Source organism: Notechis scutatus, chromosome 5, assembly GCF_049901735.1.
Source record: "Notechis scutatus isolate UNSWTSFEM ecotype Mainland chromosome 5, rNotScu1.2, whole genome shotgun sequence".
Taxonomy (NCBI): Eukaryota; Metazoa; Chordata; class Lepidosauria; order Squamata; family Elapidae; genus Notechis; species Notechis scutatus.
This window is the reverse complement of record NC_142013.1, coordinates 11,838,348-11,864,414: the sequence shown is the minus strand read 5'-3', so window position 1 is coordinate 11,864,414 and position 26,067 is coordinate 11,838,348. Positions and strand designations below refer to the sequence as shown.

General features: G+C 44.6%; 1 protein-coding gene across 1 annotated transcript in view; it reads right to left on the bottom strand.

Annotated features, from left to right (window-relative positions):
• Positions 1-16,566, bottom strand: part of MTNR1B (melatonin receptor 1B) — a 31,744-nt gene extending 15,178 nt beyond the window's left edge. The window contains exon 1 of the mRNA XM_087966144.1: positions 16,302-16,566. Coding sequence (XP_087822270.1) covers positions 16,302-16,533 — 232 coding nt within the window. The 5' untranslated portion in view covers positions 16,534-16,566. The remainder of the gene's footprint in view (positions 1-16,301) is intronic.
• Between the last annotated feature and the right edge of the window lie 9,501 nt (positions 16,567-26,067).

Genomic DNA, 26,067 nt, shown 5'->3' with positions numbered 1-26,067 from the left:
AACCATAACAACACAAGAGCACACAATAGATACAAACTCAAAGTAAACCGCACCAAACTTGATTGCAGGAAATACGACTTCAGCAATAGAGTGGTCAATGTCTGGAATACTCTACCCGACTCTGTAGTCTCTTCCCAAACCCCAAAAACTTTAACCTTAGACTGTCTACTATTGACCTCACCCCTTTCCTAAGAGGTCTGTAGGGGGCGTGCATAAGCGCACCAACGTGCCTACCGTCCCTGTCCTATTGTTTCTCTTATTCTTTTATTTTTCTTATATGTACCCATTTCATGTATTCACAACTATGTATACACTTATACTTATTATCTTGTAAACAATTGGCAAATCAAATAAATAAATAAATAAAATAAAGAGAGAGAGAGAGAGGAGGGAGGGAGGGAGAGAGAGAGATTAGTCTGAATCTAAACACTTTGCTTTCTTAACTCTCTTTCACAAACAGACTTCAATTGTGATGCACACGCAAGGCAAAAAAGTAAGGATTCTGGTATACTATACCGAATGCCACAAGCTACACATCTGACAAACATAAAAAAACCCCAGCTGAGCCCTGGATCACATGATATCCAACAGCTGTATTCTCAAGGACAATTCCTATGAAGCCACAAATATAATTTATTGCATAAACCGACACTGTTCCAACGTTATAATAGATTTGGCAGTATCTAGTTAAAGGCATTAACTGAATACCCCTTGTGTCCAGGTATGGCATTAGGCCCAAATCATTATGTTTTTTTTTCCCCCAAAAGCAACTTAGGTAGAAAATCCCAGAAAGAAAAATGTAATTTTTAGAGTATGGAACATCTCCAATGTGCCTTTGTGATACCAAGTTCTGATATCCCAACTTGGAATCCTTGCATCTACGAATGGATGAACAACGTACTGACAATGCCATTTTTAAAACAGTGCCACTGAACTCAGGAAGCGTTGCAGAAAAGAAATTCCCGGAAGTTCACAAGCATCAGAATTAAGCAAATAAGCAATCAGGTTCTCAAGCACACGTGTGCAAACTTAATTTGAAAGGCTTGGTGGGCAAATTTGTTTGATGCCTAAGGCCAGGAAAAAAATAGAATGGAATTGAATGGAATTTTGGTATCACTGTCTAGGAGAGCCTGACCACTGTGTTCACCCCATACCTTTGGCAATGGAGACACCCAAACGTCTGAAAGATATCATCCTTCTCTTTTTCTTACGGTGAAACTGTAGACCAATCTTTTTGAATCGGATACCCTTCATCGGGGGTGGAATTAAAAGATCCCAGCAACCGGTTCGCTGCCCAGTTGCTGGATGGGCGTGGCCTACCGGAACTTCCGGGAGGGCCATTTTTCGCCTTCCCAAGGGTCCAGAGGCTTCCCTCAGGCCTCTGGGAGGGTGAAAATGGCCTCCCCTGGGCTCTGGAGGCCCTCCGGAAGCAGGAAGCAGGCCCGTTTGCAGACTGCCAGTACTTCTGGGAGGGCTGGTTTCCCCTCTCGCCTGCCATTCATACATACTAGACAAAAACTTCTATCATTCCAAAGAAAAACAACAGCAGTTCCCATAATTCCCACTTTCTTTCCACTCTGCTGGGAAAAATAGAGTTTTCCTGAGATTGATCCCTTTTCCCTATCTTTTTCTCCAATGTGACCCACAGAAGATGGAATGGAAGAAAGAAAAATTCTTCTTTTATTTTTCTTATATGTACCCATTTCATGTATTCACAACTATGTATACACTTATATTTATTATCTTGTAAACAATTGGCAAATCAAATAAATAAATAAATAAAGCAACTTATGGGGATGCCCTTCCGCGTTGGAAAATTGGGTCTCTTGTGTGCCTCATTTTCCCATGGCTGCTCGCTTCTGGAGATACTTTTAGTATGTGCACTGGTTAAAATAGGCTGGGGAAATCTTGCATTCTAAACCAGAAATAATCTGGGAATAGAGTAGTTATCCAGGGTGAGTCAGGTTAAAAATAAAACCTCCTCAGATTTGTTTTTCCATTTATATTTTAACTTGAATTTCAAAAATCAAAGGTAATTAAAATGATTACTCTCTGACCAGGTATCCCAGGAAACAGAACCGGACAGTGTTCTTAATCCTTTCGGTCTTTTGAATATCCTTGTTCAGACAACTGCTGGACTATTGAAGGTTGACCATCTTATAACTTCCTACAATCATCATCCTTTTTTGAAAACCCCATAATCCCTTGTGGGGTGGAGTCTTGGCAACTGAATGGAGCTGAGTGTTTACTGGCCAGATGCTCTTCCTGTTGCCGATGAGGAGGTTTTTTTTTCCAGCAGATATATTCCCAATGTGCCCAGAGAGAGAAATATCTGCCTAGGATTGAACTCACAGCCTCCTGATTGTTAGGCATCTCTAGGCCACCCCATCACTCTTATAACTTCCTACAATAAGTTCTTCAAATTCCTAACCGTACATGGTTTTCGCTCCAACTCTGGGAAAATATTGGCTGGGGGAAACCCAGGAGTTGAAATCCATACATCTTCAAGGATGCCAAGATTGGGAAATACTGCCTTAAGGTATGATGAGGGAACAGGGCTCTTGCTCCAAAGATATGTTAACTGCTGAGCCAAAACCATTTTCCCACAACCCGCCATTTTCAGATTCCAGTTCCTAGTGTCAGTCTCAGGGACAAAGATAAAGATGATCTCGGTGCACCATCATCCATCATGTTCTTCAACAGCATAACTTTCGGAGTTGATGGATGCAGCCCTGGAATAGGACTTAAGGGCTGCCTTGTCTGGTATGATTAATTTAACAGACTTTTTTCAAAAGTTAATCAGATAGAAGACACAGAATGTGAAATGGAAACTTGCAACAGGAATCCCCTATGTACCATTTTCCTATCAGTTTCCCTTCATCATTTGTTGTTGTTGTTGTTGTTAGTTGCAAAGTCATGTCCGACCCATCGCAACACCATGAACAACATTCCTCCAGGCCTTCCTATCCTCTACCAACTTCTGGAGTTCATTTAAGCTCACGCCGACTGCTTCACTGACTCCATCCTTCTCTGTCATCCCCTTCTTCTTCTATTGCCCTCAATCTTTCCCAGCATTAATTAGGCTCTTCTCCAGGGAGTCCTTCCGTCTCATTAGGTGGCCAAAGTATGTATCCTACTATTATTATTTTTAAATAAAGACACATGGGAGCAGGGATGGTCTTCAAAAGTTTTAGCAACAGGTTCTCTGCCCGGTTGCTGGGTGGGCGTGGTCATGGTGTGCGTGGCCTAGTCAGTCTCCTGGCACCACGGCGGGGTGGGGGGCATTTTTGCCCTCCTGGGCTCCAGAGGCTTTCCTTGAGCCCTCTGGGAGGGGGAAACGGCCTCCCCGGGCTCCGGAGGCTCTCTGGAAGCCAGAAAGGGGCCCATTTCCAGCCTTCCCAAACTTCCAGGAGGCCCATTTTTTGCCCTTCCTGAGCCTGTGGGTGCGCCCTGCACTTACCTGCATCCAAAACAGGCCGGGTGGGGTGGGCAGGGCCAGACAGGAAGTGGGATTTGGGGGTTCTCTGAACTGTGCAGAATCTTAGCAAGAGGTTCTCCCGAACCCCTGTGAATCCCCAGCGGCCCACCCTTGCATGGGAGTTTTAGGAAAGAATGGATAGGGTGGGGAAATTAACTTATAAAAAAACAGCGCAAACATTTTTTTTTTTTGTACTGAGATTGTTGCTATGGGCATAGTTCTTTTATGTTCTAATCTTATTTACCTTCTCTTTATCTCATGAATTGCAGTCTCCGATACCATACTTACAACAATATTCACATGTGAGAGCATATGCACCATGGTGGGAATCATAATTTTTTACTACCCCTTCTGTGGGCATGGCTTGGTGGGCGTGGCAGGGGAAGGATACTGTAAAATCTCCATTCCTTCCCAACACCTGGGAGAAGGTTACTGCAAAATCTCCATTCCCTCCCCACCCCATTGACCTGCTTTCCAGTTCCGTTCTCCTGTGCAGGGCAACCAAAGGAGACCCAGCCAATCAGCTGGGACTCAATGGGAGGCAGACAATAGATGGGGGTGGGGCCAGTCAGAGGTAGTATTTGCTGGTTCTCCAAACTACTCAAAATTTCCGCTACTGGTTCTCCAGAACTGGTCAGAACTTGCTGAATACCATCTCTGATATGCACCAAAGACAAATTTCTTGTGTGTCCAATCACACTTGGCCAATAAAGAATTCTATTCTATTCTATTATTATGTGGTTCTTGTTTCCCAAGGGAAACTAACAGAATATATCACTCAGAGAGCCATGGGATGAAAATGGACAGGGTGTGTGCGCCGTGTGTGTCTATTTCCAGGCCTTTTGTTATAACGATGAAAGTAAAAATGAAGCAATATTTAAGGTTCTTCAAAGCTGCCTAAATGTGTTCCAGCTCAGTGAAGTTGCGACTGCATTACCCCCCACCCCGTTGAAGCAGATTTGTGAATCAAACAATAAAACTGCTCTGAATTCTTATATCAAAAGGCTTCGCTGGTTCAGTGGTTTGCCTGTAGCTTCTGGGGTTATATATTTGTATAAATAGCTGGCCAATGAGCTTCATGCCTATCAAAGTTCTGTAATCATGCTCTGGATGTCATTCCTTTTCACCAAGCTTTCAAGTAGTTCAGCAAACAGGGTTCAGAAGGATCCATTCTCATTTCAAGCCTCCGATTCAACAGCTGTGCCCTTGAAACCACTTAAGGCCTACACTCACCAATAACTTAACTTGGAGAAAGGAATGATATACATTCGCTGCCAACAGAAGGGAGAACTTCAGCTCAGTTTTCAGTACTCTGATCGCAGGATCAAAACTGATGAGTCCAGGATCTCCTCTTGGGCAGCGGTGGGCTTCAAATTTTTTTTAGCAAAGGGTTCTCTGCCCGGTTGCTGGGTGGTGGGCGTGGCCATGGTGGGCGTGGCCTAGTCGGCCTCCTGCACCAGGGCGTTGGGGGTGTTTTTGCCCTCCCCGGACTCCAGAGGCTTTCCTCGAGCCTTTGGAGGGGTGAAAAGAGCCTCCCCGGGCTCCAGAGGCCCATTTCCAGCCTTCCTGAACTTTTGCGCGGTTCGGAAAACTGGCAAATCATGCCCCTGGCTGGCCGCACCCCCCCTCCCCACCCAGTCAGTCATCGTGCATGCATGACATCGCGCACATGCCCGACATAGCTGACAGCATTCTCCCCAGCCCAGTCACTCCTGTTGGAAGTTACGATTCTCCTCTCTTCTAGGAAAACAGCCCGCATCCTTTGTCAAGTAGGGCTATTAAAAGAGCTGGCGCCAGCTTACTTTTCACAACAAAGGAAGGAGAAAATTACAGGCATGAGATACAGAGAGAAAAAACCCTACAAACTAGCTAAGATCCTTTCCCATACAAATCAAGTAGATGGCAAGCTATATAAAAAAAAAACTTGTGAAAAGCAAACCAAAAGGCACGGCAGGAAGGAACCATGATAGCAAACAAGCAACTACAAAGGATCGGGACCATAAAACCAAGATCCCAGGAAAAGATCCCAATCTCAAAGAGGCAGGAATTCAACACACACAAATCAAAGACTTCACTTCCAAATCAAAGGACCTGAAAAAGTATAAGAAAGGGGTTTTCTTATCCACTTATTAGATTAATCCTAGGAACGCTGTGAGATTTCTTTTTACCTGCCTTCCTATTAATAAACTGATTCTGACTTTCAATGCAGCTGACCAAATCATTTTGCATTTCTCCCAGCCGGGAAATTTCAATCTACAAAAGGAAAGAACTTGCCTATTCCTTAAAGGGCAAGGCTTCTTTTTTTCCTTTCCTCACTCCTTAAGGTATTTCTTTCCCCCCCACCTCCCGACTATCAGTTGTTCTGATGATCAGCTGTGCCGGGATCCCCCTTGCTGTCTTGCTGCTTCACCCAGGAGTCTTCCCTGAGGCCCAGGAGGCAAAAAGTGAGGGAGTGCAGGGGGGTGCATCCCCCTGCTCCATTTTTTGCCTTCCTGGGCCCCAGGGAAGCTTCCTGGCATCATAAATACACACCCAGGAGGCTTCCCTGAGGCCCAGAAGAACCCAAAAATGGGAGGGGTGCTGCAAAAGAAAAAGAAGAAGCCACACCCACCCGGTCACATGGCCAAGACCACCTAGCCATGCCCACAGAACCGGTTGTTAAAAAATTTGAATCCCGCCCCTGGCTGGATCCGATCACATCGCGGGCCAGATCTGGCCTGCGGGCCTTGTGTTTGACAGCCCTAGGTTAGGACATAAACAGTTCTTGATTATCTTAATGGATGGTGTACATCCAATAACTCAAAGGAGAATTGTGTCATTCTCTGTTCTCCTGGATCCCTTAACTGCTTTCAGTCCTGTCAATCATAGTACTGTATATTTCAGGCTCACTACCTAGGTAGAAGTGAGAGGCAGTAAAATAATAGAATAGAATAGAATAGAATAGAATAGAATAGAATAGGGAATAGAATAGAATAGAATAGAATAGAATAGAATAGAATAGAATAGAATAGGGAATAGGGAATAGGGAATAGGGAATAGGAATAGGGAATAGAATAGAATAGAATAGAATAGAATAGAATAGAATAGAATAGAATAGAATAGAATAGAATAGAATTCTTTATTGGCCAAGTGTGATTGGACACACAAGGAATTTGTCTTGGTGTAAATACGCTCATACAAAAGAAAAGATACATTCGTTAAGAATCAAGAATCATAACCTACAACACTTAATGATACTCATAGGGTACAATAAGCAATCAAATCATACTAGGAAACTAGTGGGATTCAAAAAATTTTACCACCGGTTTGGTGGGTGTGGCTTGGTGGGCATGGCTTGGTGGGCTTTGCATGCGTGCACACACTTTGCATGCGCGTGCACACTGAACATGCACTTTGTGCAGGCGCAGAGGTGTTCCAACTCACCTCCTGCAAGCCTGCACTCTCCCGGTCGCTTCAGCAGCTGCCGCTCGGCCCTCTTCTGTGCCGCGCAAAACAGCTGTGCTTCAAAAGCAGAGGATAAAGGTGAGTATGGGAGCCTGGGTGGGTTAAGACAAAAGGGGCAACTCGGGAGTAAGGCTTGGAGATGATTGGCCCCTCCCATAAGACATAAAGGAGGAGCAAAGGGATATGAGCCTTTGCAGGAAGCAACTTTGTTCGTTCTGGTTGGTTTAAACTCTGAAGCTCCGCATTGATTTTATACTCCGTTTGGCCTTGAACAGCTAATTGGCAATTTAGTCATTGGCAGCATTTCAAGGGAGATAAAGGTGGATGCTTATCAGCCTTATCCCGAATGACTGTGGCAAACTTCTGTTGGACTATTCAGAAACTGTTTGGGACTCATTATGGGCTGTGAATGCATATAATTCACAGCCGTTGAAATAAAAACAAGTTTTTGGGAACAGCATGTGATTGTTACTGTCTCAGGAAGCCTTGGTCAGAACATGGAGAATTCCCCCTCCCTGTAAGGAGGGGAGGGGAAATACCTTGATGCATTGGAAGAATTGACCTCCAATCCAATGTCCCTTTGCTCACAACCTTCCCAGCTAGCTTTCTCATTGATTTTCGAGGGAAGCCAACCAAAATAGATTGCAAATGGAGATTGCAGGGCCCTTGCCAACCAGTTGTAAATGTGAACAGATTGCTAAGTGTCTGCAATGCAGTCATGTGACTGGCATAAAGTTTTACAATGGGGTTTAAAGCTTTTATCGGCCATTAAAGAACCTGCTCCAAGAGATCACTGAGACTGCAAACAGTCATGACATGACCAGTCATAAGTCAAGGACGAGCATGCACACCCTTAAACCATTTACCAAATTTAAGACTAAAATATTGATCAGAGAAACAGCTTTGAGATTTTGAAAGTATTTTATTGAGTGTTATGGATGGACAGTGATCTCTTGTATATTTGCTTATGTACTTATCTAACTATAGAGAAGTAATTAGGATTGCTCCCAGATACTGTAAATGAAATAAAGAATTGCAGTCGAAAGTTTAAATTCACACAGGCTTTGTCAATTTTGATGCAATTCACTTATAATTAAATAAAAATGAAGCCAATGAAAAAAATAAAGCAAAATGATATGGTAGTAAAACATCAAGGAAGGAAGGAGGGAGGGAGGAAGGGAAGGAAGGAAGGAAGGAAGGAAGGAAGGAAGGAAGGAAGGAAGGAAGGAAGGAAGGAAGGGGGTCAAGAAGAAGGAAGATAAAAAGAAAGTCTCCATTATGTCTCAGTGTGTTTTTGTGGATGGAGACCTAGAAGATGAACAGACCTATGGAACAGCTGTCCTGTCCTACATAAGAGGTACTACAGACAAAATCAGTAAGATACTACACAGGCGTCACATCAAGACTGCCTTCAAAACAGACAGAAAAATAGCAGCCATCCTAAGAAACCCCAAAGATAAAATTGACCTGGAAAACCAAGGCATATATGAAGTCCAGGAGATTACAGCACAAGACCCAGGATGTCACAACAATAGAATTCAGAAGGTCATCACACAGCCCATTACCCAGGTCGTTACAACACAGGAGGCTGATAGACACACAGCCAATACCTCAGCCACACATGTTCTTACGAAAAAGCCAGCCAATCTGCAAACATCAACTCCATCAACCAATCAAGAAATGACAACACAGCCAACCTCCCCACCAGTATATATAGGGAGACGGCAGCTCTGATCACACTTTGCTCGCACAAGCACAAAGCTGAAAGCACCAGCCTGAAGATGGCGAGTGGGACCTCATCGAAACATTGCCAAGATGCTCTCAATCTTACATGGGAAAAGACCCTTCCCATGTTCACAGGCAAAATTTCAGCTACTAACCACAGCTGTCTTTGTGCACTAAGAGTCATCTGGTGGAGCTTTGCTTGCTATCACTGCTTCAATTCCCTGAATATACTGACAATCAGCAGATGGGATCCCTTTTCTCATCTCCTCTCTGTCTGATTGTATTTCCTGAAAGTTTGATGAAAGGCCACCCACTGCTCCAATTCTGTTTCCCTGGGCTCCCTAGAGCAGTGATCCCCAACCTTTCTTATGCCGCGGCCGGTATCCCCAACCTTTTTTATGGCGCCCGGTACGGCATTAGCTGGCGCCGCCATCTTTTGATGAAAAAGTGCTTCCAGTGACCTCACCGGAAGCACTTTTCATCAAAAAAGATGAGTGCACCAGCGCTTCGATTAGCTTTTCCGGTAGAAATGGCTTTCTGCCCGGAAAAGCTCACTGAAAGCTGGCGCCGCATTTTTTGATGAAAAGTGCTTCTGGTGAGCTTTCTACCCGGAAAAGCTCACTGGAAGCACTTTTCATCAAAAAGATGGCGGCGCCAGCAAACCAGAGGCCCGGTAGGACTTGTTCCACGGACCGGTCCCAGTCCGCGGACCGGTGGTTGGGGACCCCTGCCCTAGAGTGTTCAGCTAGATGGCTGAATGACAAAGCCATAAGATTTCCTTAGGAAAAGAGGAATGTGCTAATTAACCATTGTGGCACAATTCCCCCCAAGAAAAGGGAAGATAATTGCAATGTTCTTGAAGATAAGCCTGGTGCCAGCATTCCAAGGAACCTCCATTCCAATCAGTAAATCGGAGACAGGAATAATCTCAAAAGTACCTTTATTAGAATAGCACCTGACACATCTATGGAATCTCGAAACTAGAAGTTTCCCGGACTTCCCACAATGTCCCAAAGTACAAACCATCCCCTTTTCTCTCATCATCACATCACATGAACCAATCCCAAAGTAAGTTCCTTTTTGTTCCTGCGCCATGCTCTAGAACCTTGCACTAACAAAAGAATTCTATTTTGTCTACTAAGAGCTACTCAATTAAAATCACCCTCTCCCACTTTCTCAAGCTATGTGGCAGTGTTGAATAAGGTTTCCAAAGCTGACACTTGGATCTAGGAAAGCTGTCTATCTATCTATCTATCATCTATCTATCTATCATCTATCTATCTATCTATCTATCTATCTATCTATCTCTATCTATCTATCTATCTATCTATCTATCTATCTATCTATCTATCTATCTATCTATCTATCTATCCGATATCTATCTGTCTGTCTGTCTGTCTATCTATCAATGTATCTATCTATCTATGGGATGCGGTGGCTTAGTGGCTAAGGTACTACGCTTGTCGATCAGAAAGGTTGGCAGTTCGATGGTTCGAATCCCTAGCGCCACGTAACGGAGTGAGCTCCTGTTACTTGTTCCAGCTTCTGCTAACCTAGCAGTTCGAAAGCATGTAAAAATGCAAGTAGAAAAATAGGGATCACTTGACTCAGCCTTCCATCCTTCTGAGGTGGGTAAAATGAGGACTCAGATTGTTGGAGGCAATATGCTGAGTCTGTAAACCACTTAGAGAGGGCTGTAAAAGCACTGTGAAGCGGTATATAAGTCTTAGTGCTATTGCTATTGGGCAAGATGCAAATTCAGGGATGAGGATAACTGCTAAAAGTTAAAAAAATCTCCCCTTTCTTGAAGAAAATGCAATTGGTGGAGGTCCATCTGGATGTCTTCTGGAATGAGGTAGAAAGCTGGACAATCTAAAACAAGTAGACTCAATAGTTATCAAATGTACCATACAATTTGTTTGTGGTCGGTTGCCAGACAAAACCTTGGTAGAGGAGCCCCAGAGATTAATAACTTTCTGCAACCTTTTTTCCTTCCTTCCTTCCTTCCTTCCTTCCTTCCTTCCTTCCTTCCTTCCTTCCTTCCTTCCTTCCTTCCACCCATCCCCCTTCTTTCCTTCCATCCATCCTCCTTCCTTCCTTGCTCCCTCCCCCTCTCCTTCCTCCAGCCATTCATCCCCTTCTTTTCCTTCCATCCATCCATTCTTTCTTCCATCCATCCATCCCCTTCTTTCCTCCCTCCCTCCCTCCCTCCCTCCCTCCCTCCTCCTTCCTTCCTTCCTTCCTTCCTTCCTTCCTTCCTTCCTTCCTTCCTTCCTTCCTTCCTCCAGCCATCCGTCCCTTCTTTCTTTCCTCCCTCCCTCCCTCCTTCCCATTAATGAGGATTTGACCTACGAACGATGTCACAAGATCTCTGGAACAGGATCAAGTTTCATGCCTCTTCTTTCCCCCAAACATCATTGAAATCAGAGTATTTGGCAGGTACTGGGTGGGGAGGGATGAAGTGTCCTTCTGATCCACAAGGAGAACTGTCAGGTCGAGCCAGTATTTAATTTGACACCCTGAAAGTCAAAATGTAACGGCCTCTCCATTTTCATGGCTATGTGGATTGTGGACCTGAACACAGAACATCCTGAATATTACAGGGACAATTATTACCGATGAGAAGATAAACAGAATTCTGAGGCCTCTTGACCATCAGAAATTGTGAGATAAAGAGAAGGCTGTATGTTCAGGAATTGGCCTCACGTGGGAAATTCTGCCATCGGTCGTTTCCACTGTCACCAGTGTCAGCGTTCCAGCAAATCTCCACTCCAACCAATAACTCCGAGACAGACATCTTCTCAAAAGTTTATTCTGGATAGTAAACTGACACAATTGGGGAATCCCGAATCTGAAAGTTCTGGGTTTCCTTGCAATAAGTAAAAACTACAAATCCATCCCCTGCACCCACCATCACATCACATGCCCCAATCACCATCCGTCCCAACTTGAGATGTCCTCTCAACCAGGTGCAGAAATAACATGACCTTGAATTAGAAAAAGAATGTTATTGTATCTAACTACATACACTCCAATAAATTCCCCCCTCCCACTTTCCCAGGCTCAAATGGGAGCATCCTGTCTCAATATGGCTTCCAAAGCTGACAACTTAACAAACATGTTACTAGTTTAACTACTGCAGTGATTCAACTAACAACAGTGACAATCATGATCTTCATTTAATGACCCCATAATCCTTGTGGGGTGGAGTCTGGGCAACTGAATGGAGCTAGCAGAGTGCTTACTGGCCGGATGCTCTTCCTGTTGCCAATGCGGAGTTTTGTTCAGCAGATATATTCTCAGTGTACCCAGAGAGAGAAATATCTGCCTCAACCTAGGATCGAACTCACAGCCTCCTGATTGTGAAGCGAGAGCTTCACCTCTAGGCCACCGTACCTCAACTGGCTGAGCAGGCAAACCATACTGCATGCATGCAGCTGTAGATTTTCCAAAAACTGTTACTAGCTCAGAATCTGTCAGGGTCAGAAGGGGCATAACTGAACCAGTCTTGAGTGCAAAGGTTAATAGGAAAGATCAAATGCTGACCTGAACATCATCTGAAAGAGCTCTGTGTAATCACCAAATGCCTTCCTGTCTAAAACCCCTGAAGGGCTGAATCCCTTCCTCATAAACCAAACTTGGGAGCATTTAAGGCAACTGCTCTTCCGTAAATGTGTGCAGCACTTAGCTATTGACTCACTGTAAGAACCCCAGCAGGCAGCCTTGTGCAGAACTCCTTGACATCTCACAATATAAACAGAGATCATGTGAATGGCAGTGTTGCTTTTCTGCAGCAACCATGGCGCATTGCTTGCTGCAAATGGCATAGTGGCAAAGAACAGGCACAATGGCTTTGATAAACGAACCAGGAAAGACTTACGGAGGGTTGTTTTGCCCATGGTTAACTGCAGCAAGAATGTTGCATGCCCAAAGATGGAAAGACTCTGAGACAAAGATACACAACTCTGTCCCTTGATTGCAATGCATTGTCCCCTGTGTGGGACAATCCCCTATTTTAGGTCCCATGAGGTAATTCTTTCAAGCTGAGTTTCTTTTTTAAATTGTTTTACACCTATAGTTCTGCACACCAGAACAACTAGGCACAAGAACAGTTTTTTCCTGAATGCCATCACTCTGCTAAACAAATAATTCCCTCAACACTGTCCAACTATTTACTATGTCTGCATTATTATTACTATTAACCCTCCCAACCTTCCTTTCACCCATCTCCTCCCACTAATGACTGTATGACTGTAACTTTATTGCTTGTATCCTAATGGTTTTTATTGACTATTTCCTAGTATGATTTGATTGCTTATTGTACCCTATGACTATTATTAAGTGTTGTACTTTATGCTTCTTGACTCTTGACGAATGTATCTTTTCTTTTGTGTACACTGAGAGCTTATGCACCAAGACAAATTCCTTGTGTATATTATCACACTTGGCCAATAAAGATTCTCTTCTCTTCTCTTCTCTTCTCTTCTCTTCTCTTCTCTTCTCTTCTCTTCTATTCTATTCTATTCTATTCTATTCTATTCTATTCTATTCTATTCTATTCTATTCTATTCTATTGAAATGTGTGGCTGAAATTTATCACTCAGAGTATATGACTTTCCTAGAGCAGACCATGACCTTGTGCATAAAATTACTTTCAGATTTTGGCCTCAGCTACTTTAATTTCCAATGTACCTGCCAATAAAGAATTCTATTCTATTCTATTCTATTCTATTCTATTCTATTCTATTCTATTCTATTCTATTCTATTCTATTCTATTCTATTCTATATTCTATGTCTATTCTATAGACAATATCATGTCAGGGTAACCACCCTACTACCTGCATCTACAATATACTCTGTCAATTGTTAAGGAGGGACTGTCTTCACCCCCTTTCTCTCACATATGATATCTGGGTCAAGGTGCCTCTTACTCCTGCAGCCCCTCCCTCCTGGAGATCCACCTGTCAACCCTGAAGCTGACCTAGCTGTAGCCATTTTGGGGCACCAATGCGGCCACAACTGGAGCCGTGGGAAAGGGATGGGGAAGTAAAGATAGCTGGCATGCTGTAGCCAAAATAAAATACTTTCTCTTGGGAACCAAGGACATTCCCACCAGGTGTCCAGAAGGAGGGGACTGGAGTCATCGAGCAACTGGACTGTATCCTGATTGGATCATGTGATAGATTGTTTGGAGAAAGTGAAAGAATTTTTATTTTTAATTAGGTGAAAACTGCAGGAACATTTAGAGTCAGTTTTCAGTAGCTTGTGCCAATATGACATCTATATATATATATATAAAAGCGAAATACCACTCAAGTATCATCACAAAATCTCCAGAACTGTAAAGTCTGCAAACTTGAAATTTGGCATATATGCTCCTCTTGGCTTCTAGGTGCTCACTAAGAAAGGAGTTTTCAAAATGACCATCAGAGCATTAGTATTTTGTATATTGTTATTAACACGCTCTGATGCTAAGGAGTTCTACTCTCCCTCCCCACCTGAAAAGAAATCTGTTCCAAATGCAAAACACAAGCAGAGGAGAAGAGTTTCAGTTTCGGTTTTAGCTTCACAGCACCAAGCAGCTTTAGTGCTGAACAGTTGAGTTAAACCATGCCCAGGCTCCTTGCTGTCTCCTTCTTGCTCACACAGCAAATACTGTTTCACTTTCCAAACATTCCTCAACTCTCTCACACACTGACAGGATGCTAGCCAGATGAATATTGATGGATGCTGGTAGGCAGAGGCAGAATTTTCCTCTCTTATTTTCCTCCCCAAAAACTAAGCCCGACCACATAGTTTTGTAGTGAAGCACGGGTATCGAGCTAGTATCCAATAAATCTATTCTTGACATCTTTTAATGATTTTTTAAAATGGATTTTTAAGCCTTTGTTTTTAGAACTGCCTTGGAGTTTTGATTCTTATGGGTGTGTTACTTGCAATCCTGACACTATCCTCATTCCAGGTCCCACCTTCCATCACAGGTCTGTTGCAATGGGAAGAGTCTAGTTTGGCTTTAGCTCTTTCTAACTTTGCCAAAACTTTCAAATGCAGTTACTTTTCCTAAGAAATTATGGGAAGATAATTCATTTCAAAGTAAAAAAAAAAAAAAAGGGGGGGGTGGGGAGATCCAAATAAATCTTTATAGGATGAGATCGCAATCACTCTTCTCTTTTCTTGTCTGTCCTTTTCCGCCCCAATTCAATCAGTGCGCATGGGAAGACTAAGAAATAGAAGCTGTTCTTTTATGACTATTTTGAAAAGGGTTCCTCATAAATGTTTATTTATATCCATGCTTACACAAATCTAAAAATGCCCAGTTGCTGTTGTTGTTTTACTCAAACCAGTGATGAGAATCCATCAGTCTAATGCATTATAAATGAATGAAGATGGATGTGATTTAAAGACCACGTGTTTAGCAAACTGTTCCAACTTAGGAAAGTGCTGGACAAAGGGGACTTATGACAGGTCCTTCTACTTGTGGCCTTCGCAGTGTCCCCACAACGATGCGATCACAAGGAGTGCTTGGCAACAAGCTCACAATTATGACATTGCAGTTTCCTGCAGTAATGTGATTCCCATTTGTAGTCTTTGTTGCTACCTTCCAACAAGCAAAGTCAATGAAGAAGCTGGCAAGAGTTTCCAAATAGCTGCAGGATGCTGGGACTGCATGGGATTTGCCTAACAATGACAACTGGGACTGCCACAACTCTAAGTTGGCACAGTCATGTGATGTCACATTGTATGATTGTGTTGCATAGCAACAAAGTTGCTGGTCCCAATTACCATTCTTAAGTGAGGACTAACTGTACTAAGGCTTACTGTACGGACACTAAAATTGCAGATAGGCAAGAAGGAAAATCTTTAGGGGAGATTGTGAATGATGGGATATCAATCTCATTCGTCAGCAGGAAAACTTTTTGGGGGCCCACCTCAAATGCTCTTCATTTCAGAATCTATGTTGAGCCCTAGGTAGGGACCAGGCATGGTTTTATGCCCAAAACAAGAATTATCCCCAGGAAAATGTTTTCAGTTAACTGAGTGCCACAAAGACATACATTGAAGTGGTTTGGCTGTGTACAGAGAAGGAACGAGAAGCGAATTGCAAAATAAATATTTGAAGAAGAACAGATGAGTGAGAGAAAAGGAAAATCAAGGTAGCCACATATCAGCTTTGTGAGGTAGTCCAGACAAGAAGCTTCTCCAGAAGGAACTAGTTCTAACCTTATTGTAAGGTAACTTTAACCCAATGTTGCAAGTCCAATTAACTAGCAAGCGTCCCTTCTGAAATGATTGCCACATGCGCATTCCTTCTGTGAGCTAAATATGCTGCTTATCTGACCGTGGTTTAGTCTGAAGTTCTTCCACCTGTCTCCTCGCGGGAAAGATGCCCCGGAGTTTCCGTGCCCAACCTTAACCCCTCCAACTCTCTGAGCCTCCGTTTCCCCTTGGGTAGGGGACCGACCTCTTGCAACCAGTAGGCGAGCCACCCAGCCAAGGAAGAGACTTGGCATCTTCTTTTCCCACTCCCACTCCCCTCCTCCAGACACTTCTTGTCCCGGGGTGGGGGTGGGGGTGGGGGTGGGGGAACTCACGGACACATGATTCGTCCTCCGGGGTGGGAATGAGCGTGTGCCGGGCTGCCTCTCCCTTTACCTGCGTTCCTGAGCTTGGGGTTCTTGAAAACCGAGACGACGACCAGCAGGCTCCCCACCACGTCGACGACGGTGGTGAAGATCAGCACGCTGGACAGCACCGGCACCACCCAGCGCGGTCTCGGGTCTGCAGCCGCCTCGCCGTCGTCTCCCCAGCGCTGGGCCGAAGGGAAGGCGGAGGGGGCTCGTCCCGCCAGCCCGCTGCAGTTCCTCAGGGAGCCATTCTCCAGCATTTCGGAGCAGACCCTCTGCGCTTCCACAGCCGCCCTCCGCCTGCCGTCCAGCCGCCGCTGCCTCCTTTTCGCATTGGAAGGAGCGGCCAGCTCTCCCCCCCCGTTTCTCTTTTCCTTCGCTCTCTCCGCTCCAAAGCGCTACTCCGCCGCTATTCCGCCCCGCGAGGGTTTTTTTTTTTAATAGGCTGTTGCTTCTCCCCTTACCCAGCGCCGCCTTCCCTTCCCACCCCTCCAAACAAGGGGCGCGAAAGGAGGAGGAGGAGGAGGAAGAGGAGGAGGAAGAGGAGGAGGAGGACGATGGGGAAAAAGAAGGAGGAGCCTTCTCATACATTTCATTGCCCACGATATATAAGTCATTAAGAGTTAGCTGGGATATAGGATTAGATTAACAGAGTTGGAAGGGATCTTGTAGATCATCTAGTCCAACCCCCTGCACAAGCAGGAAACTCTACATTATTTCTGACAAATGGTAGTCCAGTCTCTTCTTGAAAGCTTCCAGTGAAAGCTCCCACAACTTCTGAAGGCAATTTTCGGGTTGAATCTCTCCGTGTTCAGATTCCATCCATTGTTCCTTGTCTGGACTTTGGATTCTTTGGAAAATAAGCTTGACACCCCCCTCCTCTCTGTGGCAGCCCCTTAAATATTGGAAGACTGCTATCATGTCTCCCTTAGTCCTTCTCTTCACTAGACTAGCCATGCCCAGTTCCTGCAACCATTCATCATATGTTTTAGCCTCTAGTCCCCTAATCATCTTTGTTGCTATTCTCTGTACTCTTTCTAGAGTCTCAACATCTTTTTTATAGTGTGGCGACCAAAACTGGATGCTGTATTCCAGGGGTGACCTTACTAAGAATTTATAGCAAGGGCCTTCAAACTTGGCAAGTTTAAGACTTGTGGACTTCAACTCTCAGAATTCCTGAGCTAACATGACTGGAGGAGGAATTCTGGGAGTTGAAGTCCACAAATCTCTGCTTTATAGAGTGGTATTAGTACCTCACTTGATCTTGTTTGTATCCCTCTGTTCATGCAACTTAGGATTGCGTTTGCTTTTCTGGCTACTGCCGTGCACTACTGGCTCATATTTAACTGGTTGTCCACTAAGACTCCAACATCCCTCTCACATCTCCGAAATTCCTCTAAGACTCTGAGATCCCTCTCACATAATTTATTAAAAATAAATTATTATTATTATTATTATTACTATTATTATCCTCCCCAAGTAGTTAATTCCGTTCACACATATCAAACGAAAAGAAAACCACACTGAAGTGAAAGACATGTTTTCGATTAGAGTAGATAATATTGAATTATGTAAGTGGTACCTAAACAAGAATGGACAGTTTTGGGAGGGTGTGTGTATTTAGGTGTGTGAATTAATGGGTACAACAGCCATCCTGCTGCATTTATTTATTTAGACTTAAGTTAGAAGGCCAAATGACTCTGGTGGAGGTGTCCTCAGGGTCACCTGAGTGGTACAAATGAGTGTGGAGCCTTCTTGGAACTGTTGAAAGGACAGTGTTGTAGGCTTGGATATTGTTGTGGTTCAGTGGCAGCAGGTGTGGATGGCTGAGGTCTCGGAAAGCGAGGACTCAGATGAGGGGCCTGCGGGCGATGCAGGGATGGGACCAGGACCATCAGGGAGTGGAATGCTGCCTTTGGAGACTGTGGAGGCTGGCAGCAATGATGATGAAGAGGTCCCCGAGGAGCCTGTGCCCAATGCGTGTGCGCGCAGGGCTGCTCAAAGGTAAGAGCAGCTGCAGCAGCAGGGGCGACTCGGGAGTAAGGTTGCAAAGTAATGGCCGCTCCCTCAAGAGATAAAAGCCAGCTGAGAAACCAGAGTTCTTTGCAGGAAGCAAATAAGTTTTTGCGCTCAAGCCTATGGACGTTCAGAGTATCTTGGTTGGTGTTTGGAGATTCTTTGTGTTTGAAATATTTCTTAGTAACTTTATCTAGTGTTCTTGGCAGCCTTGAACAACCTTGGCAAGGCTTGTTCTTATCAGAGACACTTAGTTTGAAACAGCCTTTTAACTGTGAAGGAATGGAATTTATAAAGAATCATTAAAAGGTTTTGCTGTTACCTCTGTTTCGTGTTTGTTTCCTTGGAACAAGGTTTGGGTCAGAACAGGTATGGATGATGTCGTATCACTTCCTTTCTGTTGAGAGAGGGCTGTTCAATTTTGACACAGTTGGCCTCTTTCACCCCTCTTACAAACCACCGGTCCTCTCTGTCCAAAATGCAGACTTGACTGACTTCAAAAGAGTGGCATTTTGTCTTTTAAATGCAGACGGACAGCTGAATCTTATCCTGATGGGTTTGTTCTCCTATGTTGTGCCATGCATTTATGAAGTGGTTGTTTTGTTTCCTCCAATGACCTGGATGACGGAGAATCTCCACAGACACCCTCTGATATGGCTGTGGTCAAAGCCCTTGGCTATCTGCTCCAGTGGCATTCATAGCACGTGGAAAAAGTAACCACTCTTCTCTCTTAAGGCAGGAAGTTAAAGCATCATTTTGGCTCAGAGTCAAAGGACGGGAATTTTCCAGCTTTTTCAGGCTGTGAAACAATGGTGGGATTCAAATTTTGTTACTACCGGTTCTGTGGACATGGCTTGATGGGCATGGTTTGGTGGGCATGGCAGGGGAAGGATACTGTAAAATCCAATCAGTAACTCCGAGACAAGCATAATCTTAAAAGTACCTTTAATTAGAATAGCACCTGGTACATCTGTGAAATCTCGAAACGAAAGTTTCCTCAACTTCCCACAATGTCCCAAACTACAATCCATCCCCTTTTCTCCCATCATTACTGTTAAGCCTGGATTCCCCAACGGGTGTTAAGGAAAACAAACTAAACAGAACGTGCAGCGAAGTCAGATAGGAAGACAGGTAAATGTGTGAGATAAGTTTTTGTTAACACGCAGTAAAAATACAGATACGCTTGTGCTATCAAAAATATAGTTTATTCCATTTAAGAATTATAGCATAGTCAAAATAAACGGTCCATTAGTCATATATCAATTTCAGTCAAGTCTTGTCAGGGATACTCTATTTGCAAAGTCCGTGTTGAATAGCCAATGTCAGTACACTTACAATAAATCTTTCCAATCTTTATTTTCTCTCCGTTGAGAAAATATCAACACTCCTTCTTCTCTCCCGTTTCAGCAAGAACGCAGTCATCAATCCATCAAGTAATTAGGGATCAGTAAGCCAGAGAGAGAGAGCTGCAATTGCCTCGCTTCTTATATAGTGCTTTTACAACCACTCCCTTAATTACATTCTTGCAGTTAAAGTTACACACACTTTAACTAACAAACCATGATACCATATTTATTATTTTTACCCAAACCAGTTAGGGTAAACAATGTTATCCCTAATAATTACATCACATGGACCAATCATGATCTTTCTCAGTGTAAGATCCTTTTCCTCTACTGCGCCACACTTAATAACCTTGAACTAAGAAAATAATTTTATTTTGTCTACTTAGAACCACTCAAATGAAATCATCCCTCTCCCAACTCCTCAGGCTATGTGGCAGCGTGGAATATGGTTTCCAAAGCTGACAGTTACTGCAAAATCCCCATTCCCTCCACACCCCACTAACCTGCTTTCCAGCTCCGTTCTCCTGTGCAGGGCAACACAAAAAAAGACCCAGCCGATCAGCTGGGACTCAATGGGAGGCAGAGAATAGATGGGGGCAGGGCCAGTCAGAGGTAGTATTTGCTGGTTCTCCGGACTACTCAAAATTTCTGCTACCAGTTCTCCAGAACTGGTCAGAACCTGCTGAAGACCACTTCTGCTGTGAAACCTCTTCGTTAAAAACAACAACAGAATCCATGAATAGCAGGCACAACTCTAATGGTAGAAAATTGTCTGCTTTCAAGTGAATTTTTGTTTTTCTCTCATCTCCCCCTTGAATTTCATCAAGTTCTTGCAGACCATACAGGTTTCTGTGGAGCACAGTTTGAAAAAGCTCTATAAAGATTCTTCATACTTATCCATTTCCCACATTTTTTTCAGGACAATCCAAGATGACATTACACGAGTTCCTTTAACAAATCTCCCATCCGGGCATTAGAAGCGATGCCTCTGATGGAGACCTGGCAATGTATACAGCTTACCAGAAACCCTTTACACAGTACGCAGTAATTTTGCATCGGGCACAAGTTTGCAAAAAAAGAAAAAGGGAGCCAAGGAGATACGGAAGCAATTCTTCTTTTCATGTATTGGCTTTTCCAAGGCTGAATCAAGCTTTTTTCATCATTGTTTGTTTCTCATCCACAACAGCTCGATGGAGGGAGGATGCAAAATGATGGGAGCTATTTTTGGATGTCACGTTCCTATTTTCATGCCAATATGCCCTAATGTACCCAGCAATCACTGAGATTATTTAAAACTGTTTCTCATAGTGCTTTCCAAGAGAATGCCAATATTGCTTCCGTGCACCAGTAGGCCCACCAAATAGGCCATTTCATTTATATCACTTAAGTCCAAATGTAAGACTTCCAGCAGAAACCACCTAAGGAAAGTTGCCCATCTGAACAACTGATATAAGCAATAGCAACAGCACTTAGACTTATATGTTACTTTACAACCTTCTCTCTAAGCCAGGGGTGTCAAATTCAATTGCACTGAAGGCTGCATCAGGGTTGTTGGAAGGGAGGTGGGCATGGTTGGGGTGAGCATGGCCAGCTCAATGTCACTCGTGTCAGGGGCGCCGGTGGTGGCCTGAGTGCTTGGCCAGTGAAAACAGGCTCCCAATCTCTGTTTTCAGCCACAACAGCCTCCTGTAGCCCTCTATAGCGAAAATGGAGCTCTGTTTTCACTGGCAGTGCAGAGCATCATGGCTGAAACGGGCCTGGGAGGGCTGCCCTCCTGAGCTCCATTTTCACTGGCAGAGGGCTGCAGGAAGCCATCATGGCTGAAAACAGGGCCTGGGAGGGCCGTGCACAGCCCTCCTGAGCTCCATTTTCGCTGGCAGATGCACTGCGGGCCAGTCCTTCACTGTTTCCAGGACAGCCCCACGGGCCAGTTCTAAGCACCCCATGGGGCAAATCTGGCTCCTGGGCCTTGAGTTTGACACCCCTGCTCTAGGCGATTTACAGAGTCAACATAACGCGCCCAAAATCTAGGTCCTCATTTTACCGACCTCAGAAGGATGGACGGCTGAGTCAACCTTGAGCCTGGTGAGATTCGAACTGCCAAATTGCAGTCAGCCGGCAGTCAGCAGAAGTCTCCTGCAGTACTGCACTCTAACCACTGCGCCATCGTGGCTCCATAAGTGGAGTTGTTTGCAAATGAAATCTCGGGGAGGGGAGCAGACACATGGATAACCTTTGCTCAACCAACATCTATGGAGATTCTCAATCCTCCAGGTTGTCCCAAAGGTGCGTTTCCAAAAGGCCATTGGATATTCTCGATAAGGCAGGTACATAGTCCAGCTGCAATTTCTATTTTCTTCCTCTCTCTCTCTCTCAAAAAAAGGCTCAGGATGGATTTCACTTTCACAGAACATCATCATCATCCAGAACCATTGGCTTGGTCTTGCCCTGTCATTCGTCTTTCTGGAAGAACACCATGTTTCTAGCCCTCGGGATTCCAAGAAACTGCTTGAGAACGTATAGTTGATGGCAAGCCGGAGGCTCAGAAGTCAGTGAGGGCTGCCAAAGCAGAGAACAAAGGCTTCCAGCTTGGACTGAAGATTATTCTTTCTCATTTTAAGGAGGCTTATATCCCGTCACAGTCATTAACCTTGAAAGGAGCGTGTATGATAGAAGGAATGAAAATTGCTCTCTGGACAGCTTGTTTTCCTTTTCCTCACCTTGGGTAGAATCAAAACCTTTGACTGCCATTTATCAGAGATGGTGTAGGGTTTCCTGCTTAGGCAGGGGGGGGTTGGGCTAGATGACCTACAAGGTCCCTTCCAACTCTGTTAATCTGTTAAATCTGAGGACAATTAACCAGTGGAACAGCATGCTTTGGGTTGCCGTGGGTGCTTCATCACTCAAGATTTTTAAGAAGAGACTGGATAGTCCCTTATCTGAATTAGTATAGGATCTCCTGCTTGAGCTAGGGGCTGGACTAGAAGACCTCCATGGTCCCTTTCAGCTCTATTCTGATTCTGATTCTGACTTTCAAGAGAGCAGAAAATCTACATTTGAACAAGAGAGCCTTCTGCCACTCCTGTCGTACGGTTGGTGATTGTGGAAGCAGAGAGAATTGAATTACTTCTTATATTGGAGGAGGGGGAAAACTAGGAAATTCCAGACCTTTTTAACTAGACATAGGCTGGGTGTGTTGCAAAATATTCAAATTAATGGTACAAAGCAGTGGTGGTATTCCACCGGTTCAGCCCAGTTCACATGAACCGGTAGTAAAAAATGTTACTGTTTTAAGAAAACAGCTACTAGCTGAACTAGTATTTCTTTTTTTTTTCCTCCCGATGATCAGCTGTTCCGATGATCAGCTGTGCCAGGATCCCCCTTGCTGTTTTATTGCTTTGCCCAGGAGGCTTCCCTGAGGCCCAGGGGGCAAAAAGGGGCATGTGGGTGTGCGTGGGAGTGTGTGCTGCGCAGGCCCCCTGCGCTCTTTTTTTCTTTGCCTCCTGGGCCTCAGGGAAGCCTCCTGGGAGCAAAAATGGCCTCCCTTGGAAGCTTCCCTGAGGCCCAGGAGTCAAGAAACAGGGGAGGTGTTGCAAAAATAGAAGAAACCATCCCACCCAGTCACATGGCCACACCCACCTAGCCTTGCCCACAGAACCAGTAGTAAAAATATTTGCGTCCCACTCCTGGTACAAAGAAGTTTCATTCCTGACAGTTACATTCCGGCAGCTGTTTTCATCATGAGAATGTATTACCTAAAAGCAAAATCCTGGATAACAGATCTCTTAAGAGGAATGAATTTTCCCACTCATCTATGGAGAGGGCTCTTCTATGGAAAATGAGGAAGTCATTTGATGAATGGGCTGCGTTTTTCCTTTGATTGCCTTAAGTAGCACATGCAAGCACTTCAAAGCTCCTTCATCCTTCGATTGTTCAACGAATAATAAAAAAGTGCAGCTCTGGATTGTTTATGTGAGGATGAAGTTGTGGTTTAAAGTGCAATGAAGTCGAGAGTCAGTTTAACATAGTAGTGGCATTAAAGATACTGCAAATATAGATAAGGAGATGTTGTTTTTGATTTGCCTCAGGCGCACATGCCAGCTGGGTGACTTTGGACCAGTCGCTCTCTCTCAGTCCTGGGAAGAAGAAAGGACAAACTGCTTCTGAAAATCTTGCCAAGAAAACTGCAGGGATTTGTCTAGGTAGCCCTCAGGCGTCAACACTGACTTGAAGGCCCCCCAAAAAACGAAAGATGGAGAAGGAAGAAGGGAGGGCTGGATCAATGACATGAAAAGATCTGTCCCAAGGGTGTCAAACTCAAAGCCTGTGGGCCGGATCCTGCAGGGTACTTAAATGTGGCTCGCAGGGCTGCCCTGGAAACAGTGAAGGACCAGCCCACAGTGCCTCTGCCAGCAAAAATACAGCTCATTGAAGACCACATCAGGGTTGTGTTTGACCTTGAGGTGGGGTGGAAGCAGGTGGGTGTGGCCAGGATGGGCACAGCCAGCTCAACGTCACTTGTGACGGAGGCGCCAGTGGCAGCCCGAGCACTCAGCCAGTGAAAACAGGCTCCCGATCTACGTTTTCAACCGCAACGGCCTCCTGCAGCTCTCTGTAGTGAAAACGGAGCTCTGTTTTTGCTGGCAGAGGGCAGCAGGAGGACATCTTGGCTGAAAACGGAGCTCGGGAGCCCATTTTCATTGGCAGAGTATTTGGGCCACCACAAGTGCCCCCCCCAACATGAATGACACCAAAATGGCCACGCCCACCATGGCCATACCCCCCCCCCAATGTCAAACATAACCCTGATGTAGGCCTCAATGACATTGAGTTTGACACCTCTGATCTATCTTATACTGATTTTAGCAGTTTATTTGTGCTTCATTCCCTACCCACATAGCAAACCACATAGCACTCGTTCTAATACTTGGTTTCCCCCCAATGTGGGCTGCCTAAGTTATAAACCATGATTTTTTTTAGGAGCATGGCCACCCAATAAACCAAACAGCAGGTCCACTGCTCTGTATCAGTGATGAGAACAAACCTTTCATACTTTTACAGCTAACATCTGGAATCCTCTGAAGCTCATGAGTTGAAACAAGTTGCAAAATATCATTTTCTGATTAAATCCCCCAGTCCATTAGTACTGTTATGTCAGCTTTAATGGCTGTATATTTTTCTCATTGTACATGCCTGTTAGTGTACTCATTTCTTGGGAAGTGATTCATCACTAGAAATTATAATGAAGTTCACTAACTTGACCCCACGTTGTGGACAAAGAGCCTCTCCCGACAGGCTTTGAGAACTTTGAAAGGTCTCTCTGCTTCTTCAGAGGCAGAGAAATTAAGATGTTTGGTGTCAAGAAGATGAGCCTAGAGGAAAGGCTTTTGCTGCAGTTGTGTTAGTCATACACTAACTCAAGATCATTTTGCCATCTTAACTCTTATGTAAGAGTCATCACAGAACTGAAGAAATAAGGAAATCGCTGGTCTGTCCTTAGTTATGCACTTAGGATGAACTGCTAAGCAAGACTTAAAAACCAAAACAAAATGAAACGGTGAAAGTTTTCCTGCCCAGTCATGGCCAGTTCTGGGGAGTGGTGCCAGGGACCACTGGTGGTCGATGAGAAAATTTTGGTGGTCCGCAGAGAAATGTCACCCCAAAGCACCCTCCAAAGCAATTAATCCAGGCTGTGCAGGAACACAAGGCTGCACCACCCACATGGCCCATGGGAACACAAGGCTTGCGTCGCTTGCATTGCGAACAACACAAGGTAGTGAGGGAAGAGGGGGAAAGGCAGAGGGGGGGGGACTTGCCCCACTCACCTCACGCGCCTGACCTGGCCTGGCCACCGGGCTGTTTCTTTCCACTTCTTTCTTCTTCTGCTTTTGGCTGCATGCTAGGAAAGCAGCAAAAGTCTTTCTTTCTCTCCCCAAACTCCTCCAGAAATGAGTCTTTGGGACCCTGCAAGGCCTCCTGCTCCAAGAGGCTGCACCGGCGCAATAGGTCTCACAAAGACTCATTTCTGGCGGAGTTTGGGGGAGAGAAAGAAAGACTTCTGCTGCTTCTGCTGCTTTCCTTGCATGAAGCCAAAAGTCTCTCTCTCTCTCCCTCTCCCCCTGAGAACAGAGCTGGAGACGGTATCCTGCGATCCCAAATAAAGAATGATCAATTGGTAGGAAAACGGGGTGGGGAATTTTCCTGCAGAGTTTTTTTGGGGGGGATTTTCCCAGGGTCTCTGGTCCACGGGATTTAAAATTATGAGTTTGGTGGTCCCTGAGGTCCAAAAGGTTGGCGACCCCTACTCTAGTACATAAATATTGTTTATGTGCCTTAGGAGATATGCATTAGGAGATCTCATGTTTGAGAACTTCATTCTTGATTCTGCCAGCTCAAGAATTCGGCATTTGGGGCTTTCTCAGGAATAATAGA